Source organism: Echinops telfairi, unplaced genomic scaffold, assembly GCF_000313985.2.
Source record: "Echinops telfairi isolate 266 unplaced genomic scaffold, ASM31398v2 ScPeMD7_70;HRSCAF=299, whole genome shotgun sequence".
Taxonomy (NCBI): domain Eukaryota; kingdom Metazoa; phylum Chordata; class Mammalia; order Afrosoricida; family Tenrecidae; genus Echinops; species Echinops telfairi.
Window position 1 is genome coordinate 28,626,046 of NW_022103968.1, and position 26,961 is coordinate 28,653,006.

General features: G+C 44.3%; 2 protein-coding genes across 4 annotated transcripts in view; both read left to right on the forward strand.

Annotated features, from left to right (window-relative positions):
• Positions 1–112: 112 nt before the first annotated feature.
• On the forward strand, positions 113–7,423 carry BLOC1S2 (biogenesis of lysosomal organelles complex 1 subunit 2). Its single transcript, XM_004700995.2, has 4 exons — positions 113–433; positions 3,896–4,015; positions 4,615–4,719; positions 6,945–7,423. Exons 1-4 carry the CDS (start codon positions 325–327, stop codon positions 6,974–6,976), a joined length of 366 nt encoding a protein of 121 aa, XP_004701052.1. The 5' UTR covers positions 113–324; the 3' UTR covers positions 6,977–7,423.
• Positions 7,424–14,492: 7,069 nt separating this feature from the next.
• The window catches only part of CWF19L1 (CWF19 like cell cycle control factor 1), a 21,962-nt gene continuing 9,493 nt past the window's right edge, over positions 14,493–26,961 (forward strand). For 2 of the 3 annotated variants that reach the window (XM_004700996.2, XM_045291523.1), the window contains exons 1-10: positions 14,493–14,565; positions 16,070–16,154; positions 17,336–17,414; positions 17,951–18,052; positions 20,506–20,720; positions 21,629–21,747; positions 24,073–24,157; positions 24,408–24,548; positions 25,351–25,465; positions 25,940–26,019. In XM_004700996.2, the coding sequence (XP_004701053.1) occupies positions 14,543–14,565; positions 16,070–16,154; positions 17,336–17,414; positions 17,951–18,052; positions 20,506–20,720; positions 21,629–21,747; positions 24,073–24,157; positions 24,408–24,548; positions 25,351–25,465; positions 25,940–26,019 (1,044 nt within the window). In that variant the 5' untranslated portion in view covers positions 14,493–14,542. Of the gene's footprint in view, positions 14,570–16,069; positions 16,155–17,335; positions 17,415–17,950; positions 18,053–20,505; positions 20,721–21,628; positions 21,748–24,072; positions 24,158–24,407; positions 24,549–25,350; positions 25,466–25,939; positions 26,020–26,961 lie in introns of all 3 variants that reach the window. The other variant, XM_045291524.1, reaches the window with a different exon arrangement.

Genomic DNA, 26,961 nt, shown 5'->3' on the forward strand with positions numbered 1-26,961 from the left:
CGCACCGAGAAGGCGGGGCTGCGTGGCGGCTCACCTGGCCGGTGCGGCGGGTGGCGGGGGCGCGTCTGTGCGCGTGCGCGAGTGTGTCCTGTCAGCGGCGGAGGGGGCTGGACCGCTTGATCGGGTCCGCGCGAGGTGCCGGTGCACGGGGGTCCAGTCGGCATGATAGATGGGGCAAGGGCAAAGGAGGCCTTTAAGATTCCGGCAGACGGAGAACGCAGCCAGGGTGCTGGAGTGAACGCGGGGTCAAGGTGGTAGGTGAGTGGCCCCTTGGCTTGAGGAGGCCTGGGCACTTACTGCTTCTCTCGTGGCCCAGATGACGCCATGGTGGAGACTGCTGAGGAGGCGAAGGAGCCTGCTGAGGCCGACATCAACGAGCTGTGTCGGGACATGTTCTCGAAGATGGCCACTTACCTGACTGGGGAGCTGACGGGTGAGACAGGGCAGGGTTGGTTTGCTTGCTTGTTTGCGGGACACTGACAAGCACCACTCCTTGCCAACCCCAGGTAACCTGTGATGTGCTTTTCAGTTTTCTTCCCTTCCGTGTACCCAGAGACCAGCCTGTTGTAAGTCTGAATGAGTCATGAATGGGACAGAGAGAGGCCCATACACTTCCTCAGAGAAGCTCAGGGAATGGCTTTCAGACGCACCCATCGCTATGGAAGATACCTGTCTCTGTGGTCTGGTCATATGGAATTGGTTCTGGCTCACCCAGACCTTGGGTCTACCACAAGGAATTAATACCTGCCCTCACCATCTTCACCATGTTGGAGCCCATTGTTGCAGCCGTGATCAGTCCATCTGGTGAAGGGCCTTCCTATTTTGCACTGACACTGCCCTGTACCGAGCATGATGACCTTCTCTAAGGGCTGGCCTCACCTGAGAACATGTCCAGAGTATGTTGGACTAAGTCTTATCATTCTCGCTTCTGTTGAACATCCTGGCTGGACTTCTTCTGACACATTTGTTCGTTCGCCCTGGCAGGCTGTGGTACCTTCAGCGTTCTTTGACAATGCCTTAATTCAAATGCATTCCTTCTTCTTGGTCTTCTTCCTGGTTCATTGTCCAGCTTTGGCATGCGCATGAGATGGTTGAAAATACCGCGGCTTGAGTTAGGCGCACCTTAGTCCTTGAAGTGACACCATTGCTTTATAATACTTTAACAACGCCTTCTGCAGCATATTTGCTCAATGCATGGTATTGTTTGGTTTCTTGACGGTTGCTTCCACGGGCATTGTCTGGAGCCAAGAAGAACGAAATCCTTGACAACATCAGTGTTTTCTTCGTTTATAATGATACTGTGTAGACACATGCCGAAAAAGCACCAGAAAATGAATGCCCACATGATGACTGACAGGAGAAAGGGGAGATGATACAAGATGACAAATAAGGTGACAGAAGCTGGCAGTTTGGGTAATGCAGATATGTTGATAGGAGTGAGAGAAATGACATGGAGACATGGAAGTGACCTGTAGATCTAGGGACATAGTAGGTTGGTCAGAGAAGTAGATGACTCCCGTGGGGCATGATTGGTTTCTAAGCTCACTGTGTGTTTCTCGGTGGGCAGCACTCATGATCCATGTGTCCAGGAGGGTCCAGAAAGTGCCGCCTGGTTCACTGTGGCTCATAAGCATTTATTTTATGGTGCTTTAGGTGAAAGTAATGGATCCCTGGTGGCATAGTGAACTACAGGGTCACTGATTTGAACTCACTGCTTTCTCCATGGGAGAAAGATGAGGCTGTGGACTCCTGTAAAGAGTCAAAGTCTCGGAAGGCCACAGGGGCAGTTCTGCTCTATCCTGTTGGGTCCTATGAGTCAGGTTCAACTTGATGGCAGTGAGTTAGGTCAAAGTTTACAAAGCGAGTTAGTTTTCCATTCATCCACTTACACTTTTGTTGCTGTTGTTTTGTCACATTAGTTGCAGTCCCCTCAGTAGAGTGGCACTCTTCCTCCTTCCTCCCTGGATCCCCTATTTCTGTTCATCCTTCTTTCCTTTCCCTTCCTGCCTTCTGAGCTTTGGTTTGGGGCAAGTGGTTGATTTTTCTGAGGATTAAGTTCCTTTTGGGTGTGAATAAGAGCCCTGATGGGGGTGGGCTATGCATTGGGCCCGAAAGGTCAGCAGTATGAAACCACTAGCCACTCCCCAAGAGAAAGATGAGGCTTTCTACTCCTGTAAAGAGTTGCAGCTCTAGATAGCCACAGGGCCAATTCTACCCTGTCCTATAGGGTCATTATAAGTCTGAACCAACTTGATGGCAGTGAGTTTTTGTGTGGTATCCCTGTTTACGCTATCACTGGGTCTGTCTGAATGAAAGGTGATCTCTGGAGGTGAGTTCAGGTCTAGGTTTGCAGCTTGCCTGAGGGCTGTGTGTAGTCTTGGGAGTGGGTCAGAAGTATTTATCATACTGTTTCACTTCCCCAGGAAATGGCAGTTAAATTGGTAAACTTATGAGAAACTATAAGGAAAGGCTAAGAAAGGTTTCCTATTTCTAATTTATCAGCCTGATTATCTATCTATTTAAATTTTTTAGTTCTTTTTAAAAACTCCCAGAATTTGGCAAGAGTTGGCCCCCATTCTTGTGAGACTCTAAGGAACTACCATCAAGCAGCTGCCACCGTTAGAAAGGACTAGTACTACCCAGTTGGTCCTCACCACTGCCTCTTTTTCTCCCCCTTCCGTAGTTTGTCACACGTATCACTCTTCTTAGACTGTTGCTATTTTCAGTTGTGGTTCAGAAGTGGTTTTGTGTACTGACGGCTCTCTCAACACTGGTAAAGTGAGTGGTCGACTAAGTGGACTATATGGTTCAGGCAGAAGAGGGCTTAGTTCTTTATGGAAGTGAGTAATTTTCTTGTGTATGCATTATGCAAACAGCTGGCTGGCTTAAAGCCCAAACGGAAAACAGTATTTTCATACTCCCCTTAGTTCCTCTTTCCAGATTTCCTATTGTAGTTAACAGCACCACCCTTCTTCCAGGTGCCTAGGCTTACACCCTCAGGTATTAACTTTGGCCACTTTCACCCACCAATATCCACTTCCACGTGCCCTAGAAATCCCAAACCTGTAATATTTTTGCAGGAGCCCCGCGGAAGAAGTGGTTAAGTACATGGCTGCCAACCAAAAGATGATCAGTTCAGAACTCACCTGCCACTCTGGACGAAAAGTGTGGCAGTCTAGTTCTGTAACGTGGATGGCCTGGGAAGCTCGATGAGGCAGATCTCCTCTTTCTCGAGGGGCGCCAGGAGCCTGATTGAACTCGATGGCACACAACCACCAGCGATGCTTCTGTACCCATGCTCTCCTTTCCTGTCACTGCCTCAGACCATCACTTCTCCTGCCACAATTGTCTGTCTGCCTTTGGTTGTCCCCCTCGTGCACCATTCCCCCATGCTCCCACTGCTATCAGATTGTCCCTCTAAAACGGGTTACTTGCTTTTCAGAAATTTGCATGGGCATGGGAATTGAGGGTTTACAGACCAATCATGTTTTGGAAGAGTCACTGTATAAAATGTAATAGAGAACTATGTATACAATAGTAAATCACTCACTGAGAAGTAGTAGGGTCCTAGTTGATGGTATATATTTTTAATTCTCTCTCTGCACCCCCCCCAATATTCCTTTTTATGCTGTAGAAGCTGAGATACTGAGACGTTGGGGCTACCCTTTTCTTAGCACACACGTTTCTGCTTTCCATTTCTAACCAGGATCCTGAGGTTTCTGAATCCTATTTGTTTGGAATCATTTGCTGATTGCTGCCTGGATTTCTACTTCAAAGTACCCAGCTTCTTTGATAATGCCTAGGTTCTACCTGTAATTGTCCTGCGGCCTATAATTGGACATTTCAGTGAGCCTAGATATGTCTTACACACATCCATTTTCTTTTTGTTTTAAAGCCACCAGTGAAGATTATAAGCTTCTGGAAAATATGAATAAACTAACCAGCTTGAAGTATCTTGAAATGAAAGATATTGCTATAAACATTAGTAGGAACCTAACGGACTTAAACCAGAAGTGTAAGTAATGCTTTTGATAATTAGAGATGTTTGCACTGACTGTCCTTTTGGGCAGAGGGCAGTGGGGAAGGGGCGGGAACATGGCCTCAGTCCTTGAATTACAGAGTTAGGGTGAGTTTCTTCCATTCTGAGGACTAGTATGCTTTGATGGCCTCATGATTTCTAATGAATTGATTTAAAAATGAAGTCCATAAATGAATACTCTAGAAATGGGAAAAATCAGAAAATATGTAGGTGGAACAATGCACATTTAGAGTGATGATTATATTATTTTTTCCCACAAACTTATGTTTGTTTTTCCTACTTCTACGGCACTTCTTGGTTGGAGACTGCTTGAGAAACTGAGTCATTAGTGGAAAGATTGCTTACAAGCAAGGGGAAAGCGTGACAACATGAGCCCTGAGAGGGATTTACTGTGTCTGGGTTGCAGTGAGCCCAACCACCTGCCTTGCTAGTGATTAGAACTCAGGTCAACCTCCCAGTCTTTCCAAGGCAGTGCAGTCGACACCTTAGCATTCTCCCCCGCCCTCTGTGCTCCCTCCGTTTTCTACCCTCCCTGTGATCCTGCACAAACACGTGGTTTGTCTTTGTTTTTAAAGATGCTGGACTGCAGCCTTACCTGGATCAGATCAATTTAATTGAGGAGCAGGTAGCAGCTCTTGAGCAGGCAGCCTACAAGTTGGATGCATATTCCAAAAAACTGGGTAATGTTTAGTTCCATTTTGGTTTGATAAAGAATAGGCACTGCCAGGACAAGGGAATAACAAGTGATCCAAAATCAGTGGTGAGGAGTGTGTAGGAGGCCTGGTAGGGCTTGATCAAGGGCAATGTAACTGAGAGGAATTACTGAAACCTAATGAAGGCTGAACATGATAGTGGGACAGGAGGAAAGTAAAAGGAAATAGAGGAAAGAACGAGGAGACAAAGGGCATTTATAGAGGTCTAAATAAAGGCATGTACATATGTAAATATATTCACATATGATGAAGGGGAAATAGATCTATGTGAATATTTATAGGTCTAGTATTAAGGTAGCAGATGGACATTGGGCCTCCACTTAAGTACTCTCTCAATGCAAGAATACTTTGTTCTATTAAACTGGCATTCCATGATGCTCACCTTCCCAACATGATCAGGTGCATAAGCAAATGTGGTGAAGAAAGCTGATGGTACCTGGCTATCAAAAGATATATCGTTTGGGGTCTTAAAGGCTTGAAGATAAACAAGCGGCCATCTAGCTCAGAAGCAACAAAGCCCACATGGAAGAAGCACACCAGCCTGTGTGATCATGAGGTGTCTATGGGATCAGGTGTCATGCATCAAAGAACAAAAAAATTGTATCATTGTGAATGAGGGAGAGTGCTGAGTGGTGACAAAAGGCCCATCTGTAGGCAATTAGCCCCTTACAGAAGGGTCTCGGGGAGGAGACGAGCCAGTCAGGGTGTGATGTAGCAACGATGAAACATACAACTTTCCTATAGTTCCTTAATGCTTCCTCCCTCCCACTATCATGACCCCAATTTTACCTTACAAATCTAGCTAGACCAGAGGATGTACACTGGTACAGATAGGAACTGGAAACACAGGGAATCCAGGACAGATGAACCCCTCAGGATCAGCGGTGAGAGTGGCGATACCGGGAGGGTGGAGGGAAGGTAGGGAAGAAAGGGGGAACTGATTACAAGGATCTACATTTAACCCCCACTCTGGGGGATGGACTATAGAAAAGTGGGTAAAGGGAGACATCGGACAGTGTAAGACATGAAAAAATAATAGTTTATAAATTATCAAGGGTTTGTGAGGGAGGGGGCAGTGGGAATGGAGGGGAAAAGTGAGGAGCTGATACCAAGGGCTCACGTAGAAAGAAAATGTTTTGAAAATGATGATGGCAACAAATGTACAAATGTGCTTGACACAATGGATGTATGTATGGATTGTGATGAGTTGTACAAGCCCCCAATAAAATGATTATTAAAAAAAAGTTTACATAGCTTTTGGGGGATTCTGGTTTTGGGGGGGTACCTCTAGTATATGACTAGTTAACATTTGTGGCATGCCTACAGTATTCTGTCTTTTAATCTGTATGTAAACCAGTTGCACGTAATTTATTATTATTATTACTAACACAAATAGCATCCCTCAGTATTTAGTGATATATCAGGCACTGTTAATCTTGCTGCCTCACGTGTGTTGTGTGTTTTACCTCTTGACAATCTATGAGTTAAGTATACTGGTTAAATAAGTCACTCAGGTGGCAAGGCCAGTTTTTGAAGGAGCGTTTTTCTAAGTTCAGTATGTGACCACACAGCTCAGGCTGTTCCTCATGGCCCAGTAGGCAGAGCATCTTTAATAATGTGAGAACTAATGTTTTATAAAGCAGCAGCTGGCTAAGTGAAGGGTTTTCTAGAAGACTCGTTTTCCTCTAAAGAGGAAGCTGGTGCTTGCTAACCAGCTGTGGCGCTTATATCCACGATTTAAAATGTTGCATTTGTTTTTGTCCTAAGTATAATTTACAGATTATTTTCTTTTCATCATTAATAGTTATCGCCTGAGGAGAGTGGCTCATCACAGGCTGCGGTTTGACATGGGTGGGTGATTAATCGTTTCAGGGCCCGCAGTTACATTTAGTCATTGGTTCCTGGTAACCTTCCTATGTGGAAGTCTTGTTGCCAGATGCTTTTGAGGTTTTGAAAGAAAAGGAGAAGCATCTATTTTAAGGAGCTTTTTAGGTGGCCTTTCAAAATGGCTTTCCCAGCATGAGTTTTATGGATCAGGAAATAGGAGAAAGTTCTTTTATACTTCCTGGGCCCGAAATTGAAGTTGACAGTTTTTTTGTTTTAATCAAATTTTTTGAATTGTTAACTAAAAAAGGACCTTTAGAAGAGCCAGTCTTGAAAGATTGATCTTTCTTCCTTCTTCTCCTTGGCAGAAGCCAAGTACAAGAAGCTGGAGAAGCGATGAAAAACCTATTCCTGTGGGACAGTCTGTGTTTTTAACCGTTTAAGAATGTATACACTTTGAAGCCTGGGGCTGACGGAAATGTCAAAGCCCCTCAGAAGGAGATGATGCTGGAACATCCCAACACTGGAGTAAACTGGAGGACTGGGTCTACTCCTGAACTTCCCTTGAGGCAGCGTCCTTCAGAAACGCACACTCTTACTCCTCACCTTCTACTTGAATGCTTTCCCATCCGTTCAGAACAGACTCGAAGTTCAGAATAAACCTGGGCTTGCCAGTATGATCAAATGAAAGGACCTGTTTTCTCTGGTAGTGATTGTTTGTTATTTTCTTAAATGGCTGATCTTTACGTTACGGTGTAAATGGTTTTTGCTATTAATAATGCTAATGTATTGTTAAGAATCTAAATTAAAAAAAGGAAAATAAAGCAAACATGTCTTTTGCAACTGATTACCTTGAAGTTGTCCATAATCTGCTTTTCCACAGCACTGCCAATATCATTCATTCTAGGTCGAGCCTTCTAGACGAAGTAGGAACCGTGAAAGGAGTGTCCCGATGCTTTGTGCGTGTGACGGGCCTCTTCTCTGTGTGTCAGAGTGCTGGGAATGCACGGGGTGACCTGTGCTCCTTCATGGAAATGTGATCAAGTTCAAAATAGGGTGTCGGTGTGTGTAGTTGTTGGCTGATGAGACAGGGGCTGCCACTCAAAATAGAGCCTTTGAAGAAACATTTTCCTTATTTCTGGGAACCCAGGAGACTCAGACATTCCCTTTAGACAAAAGACGTCCTTAGAGGATACCGATTTACCGATTTGGCTTGAAAGACAGGCAGTCTTACCTAGCGCTGGGCTTCAGCAGCTAAGGAGGTGCTTGAGGTTCCCACCTCTTCCCCGAAAAGAGTTTTTAATTGTTTCTATTTCCACTACCTCTGTTCTGCATCACTATAATTTATCCACTGCTCCTGGGGACTGTTCTTGGGATCTCTCTTCTTGTCCTATGTCACCAACCTACCCTCCACGCTGCTGCCGAGTCAGTCTTTCTGTATAAACTGGCCACATTATTCCTCCTGCATTTGCTGGTGTAGCATGGCTCCCAATGAGAAGAAACAGCTGCAAACATCCAGTAATAATCAGAATGTATAAGAAAAAAATCAGAATGTGAGATAATACAAAGTTTGAATCAAGGGAAATTGGAAGTCATAAAAAATACAGTGGAGTGTTGGCAGATCGATAGCAAGGCTTTATTATAGGTGCTGACAAGTTGATTTTGACTTACCATGACATGTGCCCTATGGATTAAAACACGGTATGGCCCCGCACCAAGCACAGCACAAAGGTTTCTGTATTTGATCCCCTGGTTGAGCTACTGTTGAGCGTCTTCCTCTTTTTTCATGGATGCTCGACTTTAGGGAGCTAAAGCCATTTCAAATCAGACAAAAATGGGAAGGAATGCCATTACCACCAACAAGTATTTGGTGTTAAACTATTTTAGGAAGAAGTCCAAGCTGCACGAAGGTATGTGAAAAATAAGGTATGATGTGAAAATTAGCTGAAAAACAAGTCTCCAGAAATGGTAGGAAGACCAATCAAGATGTTTCAACACATGAATGCACCACTGGGAGCACTCACTCAGCTATACCACGAAGGTGGAAGACAGCTACTGGGCTAACTGACTGGACGAGATCCATATGTGCATGTATTCCAAAGAAAGGTGACCCATGGAACATGAACTTATCAAACTATCAATGTCACGTACAAGCGAAATGCCGGAGATAATTTAAAAATGGTTACAGCATCAGTAGGGAACTGCCAGAAATTCAAGCCCGATTCAGAAAAGGATTTGAAACAAGGGATACCATTGTTGACATCACATGGATCTTGTCTAAAAGCAGAGAATACCAGAAAGATGTTTACCTGTGTTTTCTTGATTTTATGAGGACATTCAGTTATGTGTGGCATAACAAATTATAGATAATATTGTGAAGAATGGGAATTCCAGAACATGTAATTGCACTCATGCAGAAACTACATAGACTAAGGGGCGGTGTTTGAACAGAGCAAGGTTCAAAATAAAAGACAGTACATCCTCTCACCATACTTATTCAGTCTGTGTAAATCAAAAACTAAGCCATTGAGCCCATTCTGACTAACAATCCTATAGGGTTTCTAAGCTTAGGTCTTTATTGGGGTGGAAATCCTCATCTTCCCCACCATATCAGCATCAATCTCTACTGAAGAAATAACTCAAGAAGCGGAACTGTATCAAGAAGGTGGCGTCAGGATTGGAGGAAGATCCATTAATAACTTTGGACACAAAATCGACACCATCTTGCTGAAATGATGAAAACTTAAAGCACTGATGTGGAAAGACTACAGCCTTTAGTATGGATTGCACCTCAACGTAAAAACACAAATATCCATGATAAAGAGTGAAAGCATACAGGTAAACAAAGAAGTTCCTTACAATTGAGGTACAGGAAGACTAAAGGCACCCAGGTAATTAAAAAATGAAATTGGTTTTAAAAAACGGAATTGAAGATAGTAAAACCACTGCCGGTGAGTTGATTTCACCTTAGGGGATGGACTGGACCTGCTCCAGAGGGTTTCAGTGTTGGCATGAGCAGGCCATAGACTTCTAGAGAACCAATAATTCTGCATCGGAAGTCTAGCCAGAATTCTCATTACAAATTAGGGTTTTTAAAAAAATGATAAGACTTTAAAAACAAAATGTTATTTAAGCTGATCATCACAAGGTTGCACAAGGAGACTTAATTAAAAGAAAATGACACCACAGCTTAAGAAACAGAGTTCTACGCAGAAACCATGGGGAGGAAGGACATGGCAACACAAGGACCGGGCAGGGCAGGCCTTTTGGCTGGGAGACTGGGTTTGAGTAAGCCTTGGCTGGAGGTTTCTTTTCGTAAACCATTTAGAAGAGATTTACAGAAAAGATGCAAAATAATAGAAAATTCCTTTTCCTGGAATTGTTACTTTCCCCTCTTTAGCAAATTTTTCTTGTGGAAGAGTAGATCGGTAACTGGACAATTCAGTCTTCGTGTCAGTCCGGGGACGTTTGCGTCACACCCCAGCCCCAGTCGGAAAGAAAGCAGGGGCATCAGTGTTTGTGAGGGAAGCAACTTGGTAGTTAGCAAGAAGGCATTGTAGAAGTTGTGGGGAGAAATAAAAGCTTGGTGGTGTGTCCTTAAACTTGTGCTTTAATTTTTTAATGACCTAGATGCCTCTAGTCTTCCTGTACTTCAATTGTAAGGAACTTCGTTTTCCTGTATGTATTCGCACGGTTGTCTCCTACCGGTGGGCCTGCGCTCTGCGCATATATAAATGCGAAAACCAAACCCAGAGGTACGTGGACTATTGTCGATTTTAAAAGGACTAGCTATTGCTCCAAGGAGCCATGGCGGTGCAGTAGTTGTGCTTGGCTGCTACAGAGAGGTGGGTGTTCAGAGCCCATCCAGTGACACAGCGGGGGAAAGACTGGGCTCTTTGCTCCTGTAAGCAATTACTGCTTAGAAAACCCGAGAAGGATTAAGCCTCTGTTGAATTTCCCCTGAACATAGTCTAGGCACGTGAATAGCATGGCTATCAGAGAACATTGTAAACTCTTATTATGACAGGTGTAGTTAGGTTAAAACTTAACACTTTACCATTTGATCTCCCTTTTGACTCATTTTAAAGTTGTTTCGGCTTTTAATATTTTCTGCTTTCCCACTGAGGTTTTTTGGACACTGTTGCCTTTTAAAAAAATCATTTTATTGGGGGCTTGTACAACTCTTATCACAATCCATACATCCATCACATTGTGTCAAGCACATTTGTACATTTGCTGCCATCATCATTCTCAAAACATTTTCTTTCTACTTGAGCCCTTGGTATCAGCTCATTTTTTCATTATTGTCTTTTCTGTTTGTTTGCTTCTTGTTTGTTTTGTATGGCTTTCTGTATATGAAATCCAGGATAGGTAAATCTATAGAGACAGTAGCTGGATTAATAATTATCTAGGAGCATGGCAGGTAAGGTTGGGGGAAATGGAGAGTTAACAACAGAGTACCAGAACAAATTGTTCTGAAATTCATTATGGTGATGACCAGACAACTCTTAATACGATTGAAAGGTTAAATCATATGATGTGTGAAGTATAGGCCAATAAAACTTTTTTTAAAAATCATTTTATTAGGGGCTCATACAACTCTTATCACAGTCCATACATACATCAATTGTGTAAAGCTCATTTGTACATTCATTGCCCTCATCATTCTTAAAACATTTCCTCTCCATTTAAGCCCCCCGGCATTAGGTCCTCATTTTTCCCCTCCCTCCCTACTCCCCCCTCCCTCATGGGCCCTTGATAATTTATAAATTATTATTTTGTCATATCTTGCCCTGTCCGACGTCTCCCTTCACCCACTTTTCTGTTGTCCGTCCCCAGGGAGGGGGTCACATATAGTTCATTGTAATTGGTTCCCTCTTTCCAACCCACTCTCCCTCTACCCTCCCAGTATTGCCACTCACACCACTGGTCCTTAAGGGATCATCCACCCTGGATTCCCTGTGTTTCCAGTTCCTATCTGTACCAGTGTACATCCTCTGGTCCAGTCAGACTTGCAAGGTACAATTCGTATCATGATAGTGGGGGCGGGGAGGAAGCATTTAGGAACTAGAGGAAAGTTGTATTTTTCATCATTGCTACATTGCACCCTGACTGGCTCGTCTCCTCCCTGAGACCCCTCTGCAAGGGGATCTCCAGTGGCCTACAAATGGGCTTTGGATCTGCACTCCGCACTCCCCCCATCATTCCCTATGGTAAGATTTTTTGTTCTGATGATGCCTTATACCTGATCCCTTCCACACCCTGTGGTTGCATAGGCTGGTGTGCTTCTTCCATGTGGGCTTTGTTGCTTCTGAGCTTGATGGCCGCTTGATTACCTTCAAGCCTTTAAGACCCCAGACACTATACTTTTTGATAGCCGGGCACCATCAGCTTTCTTCACCACATTTGCTTATGCACCCATTTGTCTTCAGCGATCCCTTCAACACCTGGTGATCACACAGGCTGATATGTTCTTCCATGTGGGCTTTGTTTCTGAGCTAAATGGCCGCTTGTTTACCTTCAAGCTAATAAAATTTTTAAAAAATTATTTTATTGGGGGCTCGTACAATTCTTATCACAATCTACACATACATCCATTGTGTCAAGCACATATGTACATTTGTTGCCCTCATCATGCTCAAGACATTTTCTTCTACTTTAGCCCTTAATGTCAGCTGCTCCTTTCCCCGGCCAAAAGAATTTTAAAAGTAAACGGCAGACTGGGAGAAAATAATGACAAAATGCTAAAGGACTTATATTTTAAAAAATACAAAGAGCAATTAAAATTAAGCAATAGGAAAATTAAAAGGTGGGCAATGTATTTGAACAGACATTTCAGCCAATGAGATAAACAGATGTCAGATAAGCATAAAGAGGCTCAACATCACTTCGTGTCAGGAAAACAGAGTTAAGATGACAATAAGCTACACACCTATCTGAATTGCTATGATAAAAACCTGATAATAAACAATACTTGTGAGAATGTCGGGCAAGAGGAAAACTCATTCATTGATAATGGGACTGCCTAACACGACAGACACTTTGCACACAGTGTGGCAGTTTCTTTTAAAGCTAAAAATAGTCTTACTCCGCAGTCTAACCATCTTTCTCCTAGATATGAATTGCATTGAGTTGATATTTGTTTACACACAAAACTTGCACATAAATATTTTTGGAAGCATTTTTTATAATTGCCCCAAGCTAGAAGCAACACGATATCCATTAGTAGGTAAGTGGATAAATGACTCATGGTGCACATGTACAATGGACTGTTCCCCTGCCGTAAAAAGAACTGAACATTAAAAAGACAGCATTGTTGCTAGGTGCCATTGAGTTAGTTCCAGTCCATAGCGACACTATGTACAACAGAGCGAAACTGCCCCTTCCGTGCCATTCTCAGGTGTTTTTGTATTGTCAGAGGTCTTCCTCTTTTTCTTTAAAAAAAAATTATTTTATTGGGGGCTCGTACAATTCTTATCACAGCCCATACATCCATCCATTGTGTCAAGCACATATGTACATTTGTTGCCCTCATCATTCTCAGAACATTTGCCTTCTACTTTAGCCCTTAATATTAGTTGCTCATTTTCCCCCTCCCTAAAACTTTTTTTTTTTTTAATTTAAGAACAAACCCATAAAGACAGTTCCCTATAAAGCAGGGAAGCAACACAGACCACATGGAAGAAGCACACCAGCCTGTGTGATTACAGGAGCTGGCGACAGGATCAGGTATCAGAAGATCCAAAACAATCATATGGATGCAAACGAGGGGGATCAGAATAGAGACCCAAAGCCCATCAGTGGACAATTGGACATCCTCTCACAGAAGGGCCAGAAGGGGCGAGTCAGCCAGGGTGCAGTATAGCACCCATGAAATTAACAATATTCCTCTAGCTCAGTGGTTCTCAACCTGTGGGTCGCGTGCCCTTTGGGGGTTGAACGACCCTTTCACAAGGGGTCGCCCGATTCATAACAGTAGCAAAATTACAGTTATGAAGTAGCAACAAAAGTAATTTTATGGGTGGGGGTCACCACAACACGAAAAACTGTATTAAAGGGTCGCAGCAGTAGGAAGGTTAAGAATTAGCAAGGTAGCACTTTAATGTGCCACCCCCCACCCCACCCCACCCCCGCCTCCACTATCATGACTCCAGTTCTACCTTACAAAGCCAGCTAGACTGGAGCATGGACATTGTTACAGATAAGCGCTCTCCACACAGGCAACCCAGGACACATATGCACCCACCCCCCTTCTTCCCCGGGAACAGTAATGCAGCTATACCATGAGGGCAGGGAGAAGGTGGTAGAAGGGAGAGAAAGGGGGCACTGATCGCACAATGACCAACGTATACCCCCACCCGTCAGGGGTACGAACAACAGATTCACGGGTGAAGGGAGCCTGCGGACGGCGTAGGATATGACAATAATAATAGTACTCCATAATTTATCAAGGGTTCTTGACACGCTGAAGTATTTGCAGTGAAGAGTCATGCCTTCAATTTTAAAATGAGTCAGTAAAAATGCACGCGCACCTAGAGAGCTATGCGAACATGTTGACCCGTACTGAGTCGAGGTGATGGCCGTTCTTTGAACTTTTTGATAGGTTCTATTTTCAATGTGCAGGGGCTGTCTTCCTCAGAAGACTGATGGAGTTAGGTTAATTAAGATCGTGCCCAGCATTGTGCTGAAAACTTCCTAAGAGCTCAATGACTTGGTTAAACGGCTCCGAAATGAACAGCAACGCCCTGTCCCCTTCAACCCTTGATTACCTTCTTCGCGTTGGAACCGCTCCCGAAAGCAAACCGACCTAAGAGAAAGTTTCTCCCTCGGGGCTCGCCGTAGCAACGAGAGCGGTGATTGGCTGGAGCGCGCTGACGTCTTATTGCGCCGCGACCGCGTTCTCCCGCGGCGCTCACGTTCCGCTTCCGAATGTTCAGTGCCTGTCAGCGCTCAGCTTCCTGGGACCATGGCTCAGAAACCGCTGCGCCTGTGAGTAATTGAATCGGAAGCCGGTGTCTGAAACGACGGGCAGGACTCCTCCTCATGCCCAAACCGAACTTACTAAAGCGACCCTGTAGGACCAATTAGAATACCCTGTGGGTTTCCGGGAGCAGAAGCCCCCAGCGTTCTCCCGCAGAGCGGCTGACAGCTTCGAACCCCGGACCTTGTGGTTAACAGCCCAACGCGTAACCACCACACCCCACTTTTGACAGGAACGGGTAGAGATCGAGGGGGATGGCGATGTGCAGTTCAGCTCAGGTTTTGGCCTTGCAGAAGTATGCCTCTTTTCTGCCTGTTTTCGCTCCGATGAGACTCTTGGGGACAATCTCTGGGGGAGGCGAAGCTCCCTGCAGTAGGCGAACTCCATCTGAGGCGGTTGCGGTTGTGACTCACTCTCTCCCCTTCATTTTCTCCCATATCCCATTAATCAAATACTTGTAGACATCGGACCCAATGCTGGGCTCTGAAGATAGTGGTGGGCAGGAAAGACAGGGCTTTTGCCTCGGCTCTTTTTTTCTGGAGGTTCGAGGAACCGCGGTGGCGTAAAGAGAGGGTTTCATTCATTCAGCAAATATTTTCATTCAGCAAAGATGACGTTTCTGCCCTAATGGAGCGTGTAGTACAGAGTAACAGATATAAAATAATCCAAATAAGTGTAAAATTACTGTAGTGCTCACTGTCACGAAAAACATAATAGAGGGTGCCTAATAGACGCGTTTGCCTGAGTAATCAGGGAAGACTTCCAAGAGGAAGTGAGGATTGAACCCTGGTAAACTTTTTTTTGTTTGTTTGTTTTAAGTTTTACCCACCTCCTACCCCATTCTCCTCCCTAACTCCCCCAAAGTTTTTATCAGCAGCTCTGGCAAATCAACTTTTTATTTTTGGAAACTTGATTCTGCTCCAGTGTTGAGAAATGAGAACCAAAGAGGAGGGCAAGTAGAATGAGCCGAGGGATGGCAGTGGAGAAATACAGGATTAAAGATTTATCAATGAATGAGGTGAAATCCACAGGGCTTGGTGATGGTTTGGGTGTGAGGAAGGGGTTGGTCCTGTGGGGTCATAGATTGCAGTCCTTCAGTTAAATAGTGGATATGGGTAAAGGGCCCAATGAGAAGAATTTTGAGATGCTCTGGGATGTACAAACTGGACAGTGGTGTTCCCAGGAACAGTATAAGTTCATGGAAAAATGTAACAAAAAGAGAATGGAGTAATGTAATCAGGCCATATATCACTATGATAGAGGAAGCTTAGGTAGAAATTGGAAGGCTCTGGACAACTTGAGCACATGCTCCCAGGAAAATAGACTTGCTCTTTGCAGGGTCACCACAAACCTTCTATTAGTGTAAAACACTTATGAACAACACCCCCCCCCCCCCATAGCTGCAACGTGCTGTAAAACAAAGCACCGTAAAACGAGGCATGTCTGTATACGAAGCCTGTTTCTGTTTCTGTCTGGGCCTTCACATTTGTCTGGTGTCTCTCTTGTTTGCAGCTTGGCTTGTGGAGATGTTGACGGGAAGTTTGATGTTTTATTCAATAGAGTTCGAGCAATTCGGAAGAAAAGTGGAAACTTTGATGTAAGACATTCTTCATACTGAATTTAATTATATTATGGTAGTCAAGCATTCTAAAATGAAGTCTGGGCTCCTTTATTGATTTCTGATTGAACCCATACGTTCCCTTTTGTGTTGCACTGAGTCCCTTTTGTCAGTTGGGATGGCTGGGGCATGGCTGGGAGTGCGAGACCTATCTCTACAGACCTTTTTGTACTTTTTGAATTTGACTCTTGTTACTGTAGTGTTCAAAAACCTGAAAACGGACTCACAAAACCTCCCTATGTGATTCTCACTAGGTGGGTTTCAGAAGCACTCATCTGCTTCAGGAGTGGAGCAATGGGTTAAGTTAGATAATATATGTGCAAATGCTTCACCAATTACCCGACTGCCGTGGAGTTGATCCCAACTTTCGGTGCCCACACGTGTGTCAGAGTAATTGCTCCATGGGTGTCCATGGCTGGTTTGTCAAAAGTAGAAAACTCCAAGGTGCTTTGGTTGGACTTGAACTGCCAACCTTTGGTAAGCAGCTGAGCATATGAATCGTTTGCTCAGGTGTGCACTTTATATAAACGTTATGTTATTTCAACTAGTTTGTAAACCCCATCTAGAGATGGGGATCATTTTCTAGTAAGTTAAAGATTGAATAAAGACACCATGCAGGAAATGTGTGTGTGTGTGTTTTTCATGCCCAGAGGCTGTCGGCTCCCATAAAGATTCACTATCCCCCAAATCCCAAGGAGCAGTTCTATCTTGTCCTATAGGCTCTACTTGTTGGCTATTCGTTATCCCTAAGGGTGTCTACTCTTTTAGTTTTTTATTTCACAGAGGGATTCTTCCAAGATCTAGCTCCTCCTCATCACTGTCTAATTCCAGGAAGGAGTGGCACAGGGGGCTGGGAATATTTGAGGACCACTCAAATGCTAGTCTTTGGAAAGGTCACTTCCCTGACTCTCTCCTCTACTACCAACTTGAATTTGGTAACTAGTGGGCAATATTTGGTAATTTATAGAATCAATGTAACTACTACAATTGCTGCTAAAAGATTGTGTATTGAAGTTCTGCAAATTGATTTAGCATGAAAGCCTGGTTTGAGATGATAGAGAAGGATACTTATGTAAATGTTGATATCATTTATGTACTGTTTGGATGAAAAAACAACAATAACAGAACACACCTCTATCTGTTTACAAAACTCATTTCAGCTGCTATTGTGTGTAGGAAACTTCTTCGGGCCCACCCCAAGTGCTGAATGGGAGGAATATAAGACCGGCATCAGAAAAGGTATGGAAATGATTTCCATTTAGTAGATGATTTCTAGCAAAGATGTAAGGGCTAACCTTGATCCTGAGTTGTTTTTCTTACCATGTTACTGAAGAAAGAAATTCCCCCACGAGCTTTGCACTAAGTTGGGGAAAATGCTAGTGGATAATCCAAGTGTTAACATTTTCAGTTTGGTTGGATTTAGCTTCAGAAAAGAATACTCTTCAAAGGAGGAAGAAACGGAAGAAATGTAATCATATGTGTTCCTTCCTTTTTCTAGTTCTAGTGTTTTTTATTTAGGACCTCTGTTTTCCTAACCATTGTGTACATGGTCTCAAATATGTATGTCACTTTATCAGGCTGATCATGCAATCTAATGGTCGGACTACACGGTTGGGTGTAGGGTACTTTGAACAGCGAGCATGTTCTGTGTATCGGATTGCTATGAGGGGGAATGCACAGCTGCTCCACTTCGGCTCTAAGATTTGGGGAAGCATTTCTCAAGTTGTATAGCGTACTTGGTAACTATATGGTGGCATATCTCTCTCTCTGCCCAGCTCCTATTCACACATATGTGCTGGGTGCAAATGACCAGGAAACAGTAAAATATTTTGAAGATGCCAATGGGTGTGAATTAGCAGAGAACATTACTTATCTGGGTAAGTTGGCATTTGCTGGGCTTGTAATGGGCACTCCTGCCTGAGGAGGTGGGGCTAGGGGGCTTCTTTTCTAAGAAGGCTGTCTGCCCTCAGGACGAGGACATTTTCCTTTCTTGTCTTCCCTGTCTCCTTAATCTTTGCGGACCAACAACCTAGCATGCACTCTTCCAGCCTGCTAGAGTGATAAACTGCTTGACTGCAGTATGTAGAGTACTTAGGGTATGAATTAGGTTCAAATAAAGGAAATTTCATGTATATATCCTTGCTTTGGTTATACAAGGTGAGGGTGTGTGGTGTTTCAACCCTTGAATATAACCTTACTATATGATCTTGCTAACACGTGCAACTTACTTTGTTTGTGAGATTCCTAACTAGCTTAACTCTAGGTTGTTGCTCATGAGCATAAACTAGCAGCCCCTTGAGGTTCCTCTCTTTCAAGTTGTTGTCACTTTTAGCCCATATAGATAGTTCTTAAAAGAACATACCGTATATACTCATGTATAAGCCAAGTTTTTCAGCACATTTCCCCCCCTCCGCCCCTAGCACATTTTTAATGCAGTTTTTGTGGTAAAATTAGGTGCCCCGGTTGATATTTGGGTGGGCTTATACTCGAGTATATATGGTAATACTTAAAAGATAAAATCACCAAATCCATTGCTGTTGAGCCAATTCCAACTCATGGTCTCCTATAGGACAGAGCAGAATCTCCCCCATAGGGTTTCCAAGATTGAAATCTTTATTGAAGCAGATGGCCAAATCTTCCTCCTGTGGAGTGCCACATGGGTTCCAACTGCCACATTTCCTAAAGTGGGGGATGCTGCCCCCTGGTGGGGTGCTTGAATGATCTAGGTAAGCTGCAAAAGCAGTTTCCTACACTTTATCCTGGATTGTGGGCTATAGTATAAACATTGTTAATTGTCAAGAGAGGCCCCAAGTTGTTTTTTTTTTTCCAAAAAGGCTGCAGAAGGCCAAATAAGTTTAAGGACCCATGATCTAGGGGGAGACAAAGACAAATGAAAGGGAGTAGAAGAGGGTTTGGAGGGGTCAGGTATTGTCAAGTTTATAGATGGTAAATAGGAGTGGGGAACAGGTGGCCCACAGGCTGTAGAAGGCCCTTGAGGAAATCATCAATACCAGCTAACATCACAGGCCTTACCAAAAAGAAGCAATTCCAGCCACCACAGTATGGTGACTACCGTCTCCCCAAAAGTAAGACATCCCCCGAAAATAAGACCTACTTACAGTTTTGCCTCTCGCTGAAATATAAGGCATCCCCCCTAAAATAAGACCTCCCCGAAAATAAGGCCCCAGAAGCTACCGTAACTCTGGACTTTGGACCGTAGTGGCGGGCCCCGTGCACAGCTCACTGTTGGCTGCAGCGCAGCCGGAGCAGACAGGGAGTGCGAGGTCTCTTTTAATAAAACAATAAATGTGTACCATATTCTTCTTCATGGAAAAATAAGACATCCCTGAAAATAACACCTAGCTCATCTTTGGGAGCAAAAATTAACATGACACTGTCTTATTTTGGGGGAAACGGGGTAAGTGAGGTAACTAAGTGTTTGACCAGTATGATGGCCCACGAACGATGTTATTAATGTCCAAAAGGCCCTTGGGGAGAAAAAAGTTTCCCCATCCCTGCTCTGAGGAAAGAGCATTGTTTTAGATGTGATCATTAGCAATTACGGGGTGTTTAGTGTCCTTGAAGAGAGGTGGCAGAGGAAAATGAGATTGCAGTAAGTTACCGAAGTGGGTTATTAAAGAGGTAGTAGACTTAGAGAATGTGGACTGCTCTTTTCAGAGTCTTAAATGAAATAGGAGCATGTTCCTTTGTCAGTGTGTGTGTTCATTTTGGATGGGGAACCTGAACATACATATATATATATATTTTTTTTCAATCTCCATTTATAGCAAAGGAAAGGGCCAACTATGAAGAGACCCAATAGATGAAAGAGAGATGGGGCAGGGTCTTAGAGGGAACAGGAAGGAACGAATTTAAGGAAATTGAGTAGAATCTCATTCCTTCTCATCAGCTGCTCTTGCTACATGTTTCTGACCACAGGGAAGATACTGCCTGCCAGAGAGGATATCTTTTCTGAGCAGTAGTCTCCTCAGACTGCAATTATTTTCCTTTTTCTCATTCCATTTCCCTCTGTCCAGGTGTCTGGGTTCCTTTTAGTCCCTGTAAGTCTTCACTTTTCAAAAATATTTTGCAAGGCCCCTGGGATAAATAGATGTAGTGCATGCCCGTGGGAAGGGCTCCTCTTTCTGACTGAACAGGGACACTGTGGTAGTGGTCCAGTAGATACCTGGCAGCCGGCAGTGGGGCCATAACAGAGTGTACCACAGGCGCAGAGGGTAGCGCGGGGGCAAGCAGAGAGAGATTCATCCCTATAATGACAGTTTTTTGCTTTCTGACGTGACTAAAGCGTCTCAATTTTCTTTCCAAACAGGCCGTAAAGGTGTCTTCACTGGAGCCTCGGGGCTGCAGGTGGTATACCTCAGTGGGACAGAGTCCCTCAGTGAGCCAGTCCCGGGTTACAGCTTCAGTCCCAAGGACGTGTCTTCCCTGAGGACTATGCTGTGCTCAGGATCTCAGTTTAAGGGCGTTGACATCTTGCTTACATCCCCATGGCCCAAGTATGTGGGGCACTTTGGGAATTCTTCTGTGAGTAGTGCTCATTCCGTGGAAATTTGTAAAAGCAAATTGTGCTGGTTTAGTTGCACCTCCCCCATCCCTTGCTCCACCCCACCCTTTGTACTGAGCTATTTCCCTCTTGGTACCTTTCAGTAGAAATCTGTTGTGAGTTTTTCAGTCATACTAGCTGACCAAAGCGAAATGTTGATCTTCAGAAAGTACAGTCCTCCTATGAGATTGCTGAAATCTGAATTATGAGCGAATGAACTTTGGAATCATAGTCCCTGCTCCAAGTGCCTTCTCCTAAGCCACCTCTTAAGAAAGTATTGTTGGATGTCACTAGTTTCTGTGCAAAGATTGATAACAAATGGGAGCTCGCAGCCCTCTTCCAGATGATAGCCTTTTGGCTCTCAGATTTTTTTTAAATGGGCTCTTTAGGGGATTGAGGTGTTGAGAACTTGGTGCTTCCCCACGGAGAAAGATAGTCCCCACCAGATATTCCGTATGATCCGAGGGGCCCCGAAGGCTAGGCCTTAGTTTTTATTTTCCGCTAGTCTTAGTTTTTATTTTTATTGGTTATAACTTACTAGTCAACATTGTTAAAACTATAGGTACACTGAAAAACCAATTCTGGAAGCACAGTTCTGGGCTCCAGTGAGAGCTTATTTCCAAGACAGCTTTAATAAATTATTTTGGGGTACTAGTATGGAGCAGTGAGCTTACCTCTAACCTCTGGCTGACTTCCAACAACAATGCCTATGTTAATATGCATGCATATTAATCAAGTTCCTCCACCTGCTCACCGTGACCCTAATTGCCCTAAGTGTGACTTCACTGTGCAGACCCCACTGGCCACCATTGTGTTTGCAGAGAAGCCTCAAAAGTATTCCTGGATGACTAGTGGGTCTCTCGTGGGTGACTGGGTTTCTGTTGACCAGGGAGAAGTGGATACTAAGACATGCGGCTCTGCTCTGGTTTCCAGTCTTGCCACTGACTTGAAACCAAGATATCATTTTGCCGCTTTGGAAAAGACGTATTATGAGAGGCTTCCATACCGGTGAGTAGCGTTTCATGTCTGCCCTCTACCCCACACCCCTCTTTTTTGGTGGCTTTTTGTTCCACAGAGCTGGCCATGCCCACCAAGAAGAAGACAGAGGAAGGGTTGTTAAGCTTCTCTTCACTGCAGCATCCTTGGGAGACCTTCCCCACAGGCACATGGTTTTTCTAGCAACTGGACAAACAGATGGCATGGTGGCTGACCACTGCCCAGCCTCGCTCTGGCATCTCTCACTTATATTTGCCAACTCTGGGTCCCACAACTGTTCCATGGAAGGTCCCCCAAGGACAGCAGCTAGGGCACCCTGAGCATTCACAATGGTGGATGCGGAGCAGGCCACGGGGGGGTGAGTGAAGTCTTGAGCCAGAGACATTAAGGCCCAAAGATTTTAGTGGATCCTTGATAGACACCACTCCTGTTTTCTAATAAAAACTGTACCACACAGAGTGTAAATTGGTACAACCACTTAGGAAAACTGTAGACAGTATCTGGTAAAGACAAGATTATACATGTCCTATAACCTAGAAATTCCACTCTCTGGGATGTAGCCAGTGTAAACAAGCACTTGTATCCACCCAAAGATCTGTACAAGCATGTCTGTAACAGCTTTATCTCTAAGAGCAAACACTATGAACTGCCCAAATGTCTGGACAGGGAGTGAAAGAACCCAGGTACCTTCACACAGTACTGCACACCATCTGGGGCAGGAAATGGGTGTGTTACTTACCTGTGCTGTGTCCTGTGGGCTCCTATGGCTGCTGTGTCCTGTTTGCTCCTATGGCTCCTGTGCTCCTATGGCTCCTATGGGCCAGTCTCTGGCCTTGATGTGAAATACCTTGAGGTTATCTTTATCTAAAGCAGTGGTTCTCAACCTTCCTAATGCCGCGGCCCTTTCATACAGTTCCTCATGTGGTGACCCCCCAACCATAAAATTATGTTTGTTGCTACTTCATCACTGTCATTTTGCTACTGTTGTAAATCAGGCGACCCCTGTGAAAGGGTGGTTTGACCCCCCAAAGTAGTTGTGACCCACAAGTTGAGAACCGCTGCTCTAAAGCGATATCTCCCCAAAAGACAGCTGGAGAGACAAACATGAGGGGCAATCTAAGCTGGAGGTCAAGAGAGTGGGTTCACTAATGGCCCGAAGGGCATTGAGCCAGATGCTAGAAAAGGCAGTCTGTTTGATCAAATTTCCCACTGGGTTTAGGAGAGAGGACTGGTAGAGAAAGAGGCAAGGCAGATTCTGTGCTTCAGGTGCTGGGGCCTGACTAGCAAGAGAAAGTCTTAGGTACAGTGTTTTTAAAGGTCCCCTCATCTCATCCTCGCTTTAGGCAGCTCCAGGAAAAAACACCTCATAAAACAATGGTTTATTTCTTCTTCAGCACTTCTAGAGACAGAGACGCACAGAGAGATTGGCCACCTGACTTGCTCTGAATAATTGGCACTCAGAGGAAAGTTGTATTCACTGTGTCCTCTTGTCCCTTTCCCAGGGTACGTACAAGCCTGTGGTCTAGGCATAGGCATCTTCTTGAGACAGAAGAGCGAGTCCTGTCCCTCACAACAATTTAAAAATTATTGAAGAGCCATAAGTATATTTTTACAAATGAAATCACCATTATCTGAATAATATCCTTTAAATTTTTAAAATTTTACTTCAGAGCTGCATGTACAGACTGAAAGAGTCGCATATGGCTTTTGCGCCACACTTTGCCGACCCAGCTCTAGATTGAAAGCTAAATCAGCTACCATTAAGTCATTTTGGCCTCATGAAGACCCAATGAGTGTTGGAGTAAGACTGTGCTCCGGGGTTTGCAATAGGAGCCTTTTCAGAAGTACAGTGCCAGGTCTTCCAAGGTGCTTCTGGCTGGACTTGAACCTTCAACTTCTTGGTTAGTAGCCAAACTGAACCCTTCAAGGACTTACTTTTAAATACCGTAAAACTTGCTGAAGCTGGAACGTGTGTAAAGTGGAAGCCCGTCAGAGCAGGAGAATTCAAATATAGCTCATACTAAGAGCAGTAGAAAAATGGTAAGACTGCAGTCTGTCCACGGTGGCTAACTTGTGAGATCCGGACAAACCAGGCGTCCTGTCCAGTTCCGGCTCTCGCAGGTTTCACTAGTCTTGCTTTCCGTTCTTCCAGACGACAGCCCTGTGAGGCAGGGACTGCCATTCGACTAGACGCATTAGTAACTTATCCAAGATGACGTTACTGTGACGGGCTTGGGTCCTGGGCCCTTTTTGTGGCCCCTTGGAGCCAAATGATTTCATCAATGCACATCAAATGGGAAGTTTGTTTGCTCACCCGCTCTGTTTGCAATCTTTTAGAAACCACATTGTACTACAGGAAAATGCACAACATGCCACCCGGTTCATTGCGCTGGCAAATGTTGGAAACCCAGACAAGAAAAAGGTAGCGCTGTATGTATTTGGTGTGGGCTTAATAGTCTTTGTCCCCCTGATAAATGCTCCTCCTCCCAATCCAGCGTCTATCTCTTCTTTTCTCCGTAACTGTAAGGTCCCCACAGCCCCAGTAACTCCTTTTGAGGGGTCTAGCTTCTTGAAGTCCCTCTGGGAGATCTGAGAGTTTTCTGTGGAATCTTCATCATAGGGAAAGCAGTATTTATTTAACACTTTTTTTTTTAATTTCAATTTCTCCAAAGTACCTTTACGCGTTCAGTATTACTCCCATGAAGCTGATGGGAGCAGCGGACCTGGTGAAGCAGCCTCCAGATGTCACGGAAAACCCGTACAGAAAGTCTGGGAAGGATTCAGCCGGGGGAAAGCAGATTCCTGCCCCCGAGGTCAGTTTGATCGAGGGATAGTGTGTTCTCGGCCGGCTTGCCCCTTCGTCACATGGGTCCTTCCTGGCGGAAGTATTCTTGTCATGTTGTTTAGTACATGGGATACATTTAATGCTTAGAAGAGAAATCTTCCTTCTTCCCATTGGGAAATCATGGTAGTGTTAAGAAAGCTTCATGCAAGCTCAATGTTTTTGTATAATTATACTGGTTGAGGCTAACCACCTACACTTGATTCATATGTTGGGGTTGAATTTCACATGCTCTTTCCTTTGCTAAACTTAGTTTTTCAAACAAGGGTTTGAATACTTGGTGGCAGTGTCATTTGCGATTTGATGATGAGTGCTGGTAGTGAAACCAGAAGACTCTTCTGTAATGATTTCTCCACGAATGCAAGGGGTGTTAAGCACCATCGTTGCCTACGAAATCTGTTTTTCACATGATTCTTTTTTTTAAGAGCACCCTCATCATCTTTTTTGACCAAAGCTCCATTCCATTGCCTGGACCTCTGTAGAACTCCTTTTGGTCTTGTTGAGGAAGTAAGGGACAGGAAGGTTGGTGGCTTATACTGTTGCTGTTTCCAAAGAGATGACTTTGGTGGGATGTTGGGTAATAAGTCTTGAGAAATGTAGCTGAGAGTCCAGGCACCAGGAAAAGATATTTCCTCCCTTGAATCCAAAGCAGAAAAGAATGAGAGGGCAGATACACTCGATGTGGCAGGAATATCTACTTGTACGTGGATGTCTGACTCCTGGTGTAAAGGTCAGTTGCATCCTATTTACTCTTCTGCCTTTGACCTTTGCAGGAAGAATCCCCCTGCCAGTTCTTCTTTGACTTGAATGAAAAGCAGGGAAGAAAGCGCTCCTCTACAGGCAGAGAGATCAAGTCGTCCCCACACACAAAGCAGCCTCGCAAACCTCGTGAGTACCTGTGCTCCAGACCACCCACGCTGCAATGACTGTGATGTCAGGGCTTTTTTGGGAAGTAGCATCACTGAGGGGCCTCTTATGGCAGAGGACAATTGTATACCAAGACATGAGATCATCTCTCCCCACCTCTTGTATCCGCGGGAGTTGTCATGTAGCTAATAGCATGGCTGGGACGAGAACCGGGGCTGTTGACATCCAGTGCAGCAGCGTGTAGCCAGTTTTATGCCACTTCAGCCAATGTCTGGTTACCCTACCTGTGGGTGGTCCCCCCTTCAGAGCGATTCTCATAGAGCTGTGGCTTCACCAGTGATGGTTTTAATGGTGTGCTGTCGTAGTGAGGAGCACGACAGGCCCAGCCAGGGTGGCATTGTGGTCTCTCAGTCTTTGCAGGTAGTAGCGGTCAGACCAGGAAGATTTTCTCTTGTGCTTGGACTGATGTCTGGATTTTCTTTCTTCCACATGTAGCTCAGCCTCCAGGACCCTGCTGGTTTTGTCTGGCCAGCCCCGAAGTAGAAAAGCATTTGGTGGTCAACGTGGGTACACATGTGAGTTACTTTCATGGGCATTTTACAGGCAGGAAGACATCTTGCTTTTGTATGTGTATGTCGTGGGTCAGTGTGCTGTTTTGTTTAGTGAGGCACAGCATTGTTTTTGCTAGTCTCAAACTCGCTGCCGTTGAGTTTGTCTGACTCAGCCACCCCCTGTGGGTCTTCGAGATCGTAACTGTTTACAAAAGTAGAAAGCCCATTGTTGCTCTTGCAGAATGGCTGGTGGTTTTGAACTGCCAACCATGAGGATGAGTATCATGGCCCAATAGATAACCACTACACAAACAGGGCTTCTTATTTGAGATAGCAAGTTGAACTTTGTGATTAAATTCTTAAGTTATAATTCATGACACATCTTTCAAACAGCTATTCAAAAACACATAAAACTGTTGAACTACCATTTTGTGATTAGTGCTTTTAGCAACTCTTTAGGAAGCATAAAGTAGAGGAGATATCTTATTGGCACAAATTTGTGAATTATGTGAGTATAGGTTTAAGATAATTAAAACTAACTGATTATGAACAAAAAGTGACAGTCTCAGAAACCCACAAGGGCAGTTGTACTCCGTCCTATCCTCCCTGCCATCAAGTCCATTTTACCTCACAGCAACCCTATAGGACAGGGTCGCACTAGCCCCATGGGTGCTATAAGCCAGAGTCGACTTGGCAGTGAGTTTGGGTTTGGACCAGAAGAATGAACAAATCATTCTTGAAAGAAGTGTAGCCTCAACACAAGAATACTTTCCTTTATTAAAATTGGCTTTCTATGATGCTCACCTTCCCGACACAACCGCTGAAAAAAAAGCGGGTGAATAAGCAAATGTGGTGAAAAAAGCTGATGGTGCCCGGCTATCAAAAGATATAGCGTCTGGGTTCTTAAAAGCTTGAAGATAAACAAGCGGCCATCTAGCTCAGAAGCAACAAAGCCCTCACGGAAGA

What these genes read in the sequence shown, in the direction of transcription:
- BLOC1S2 (XM_004700995.2), top strand. Translation starts at nt 325, where the DNA reads ATGGTGGAGACTGCTGAGGAGGCGAAGGAGCCTGCTGAGGCCGACATC. An exon ending in CCTGACTGGGGAGCTGACGG is followed by an intron (nt 434 to 3,895) that starts GTGAGACAGGGC and finishes TTTGTTTTAAAG; the next exon opens with CCACCAGTGAAGATTATAAG. An exon ending in AACGGACTTAAACCAGAAGT is followed by an intron (nt 4,016 to 4,614) that starts GTAAGTAATGCT and finishes TTGTTTTTAAAG; the next exon opens with ATGCTGGACTGCAGCCTTAC.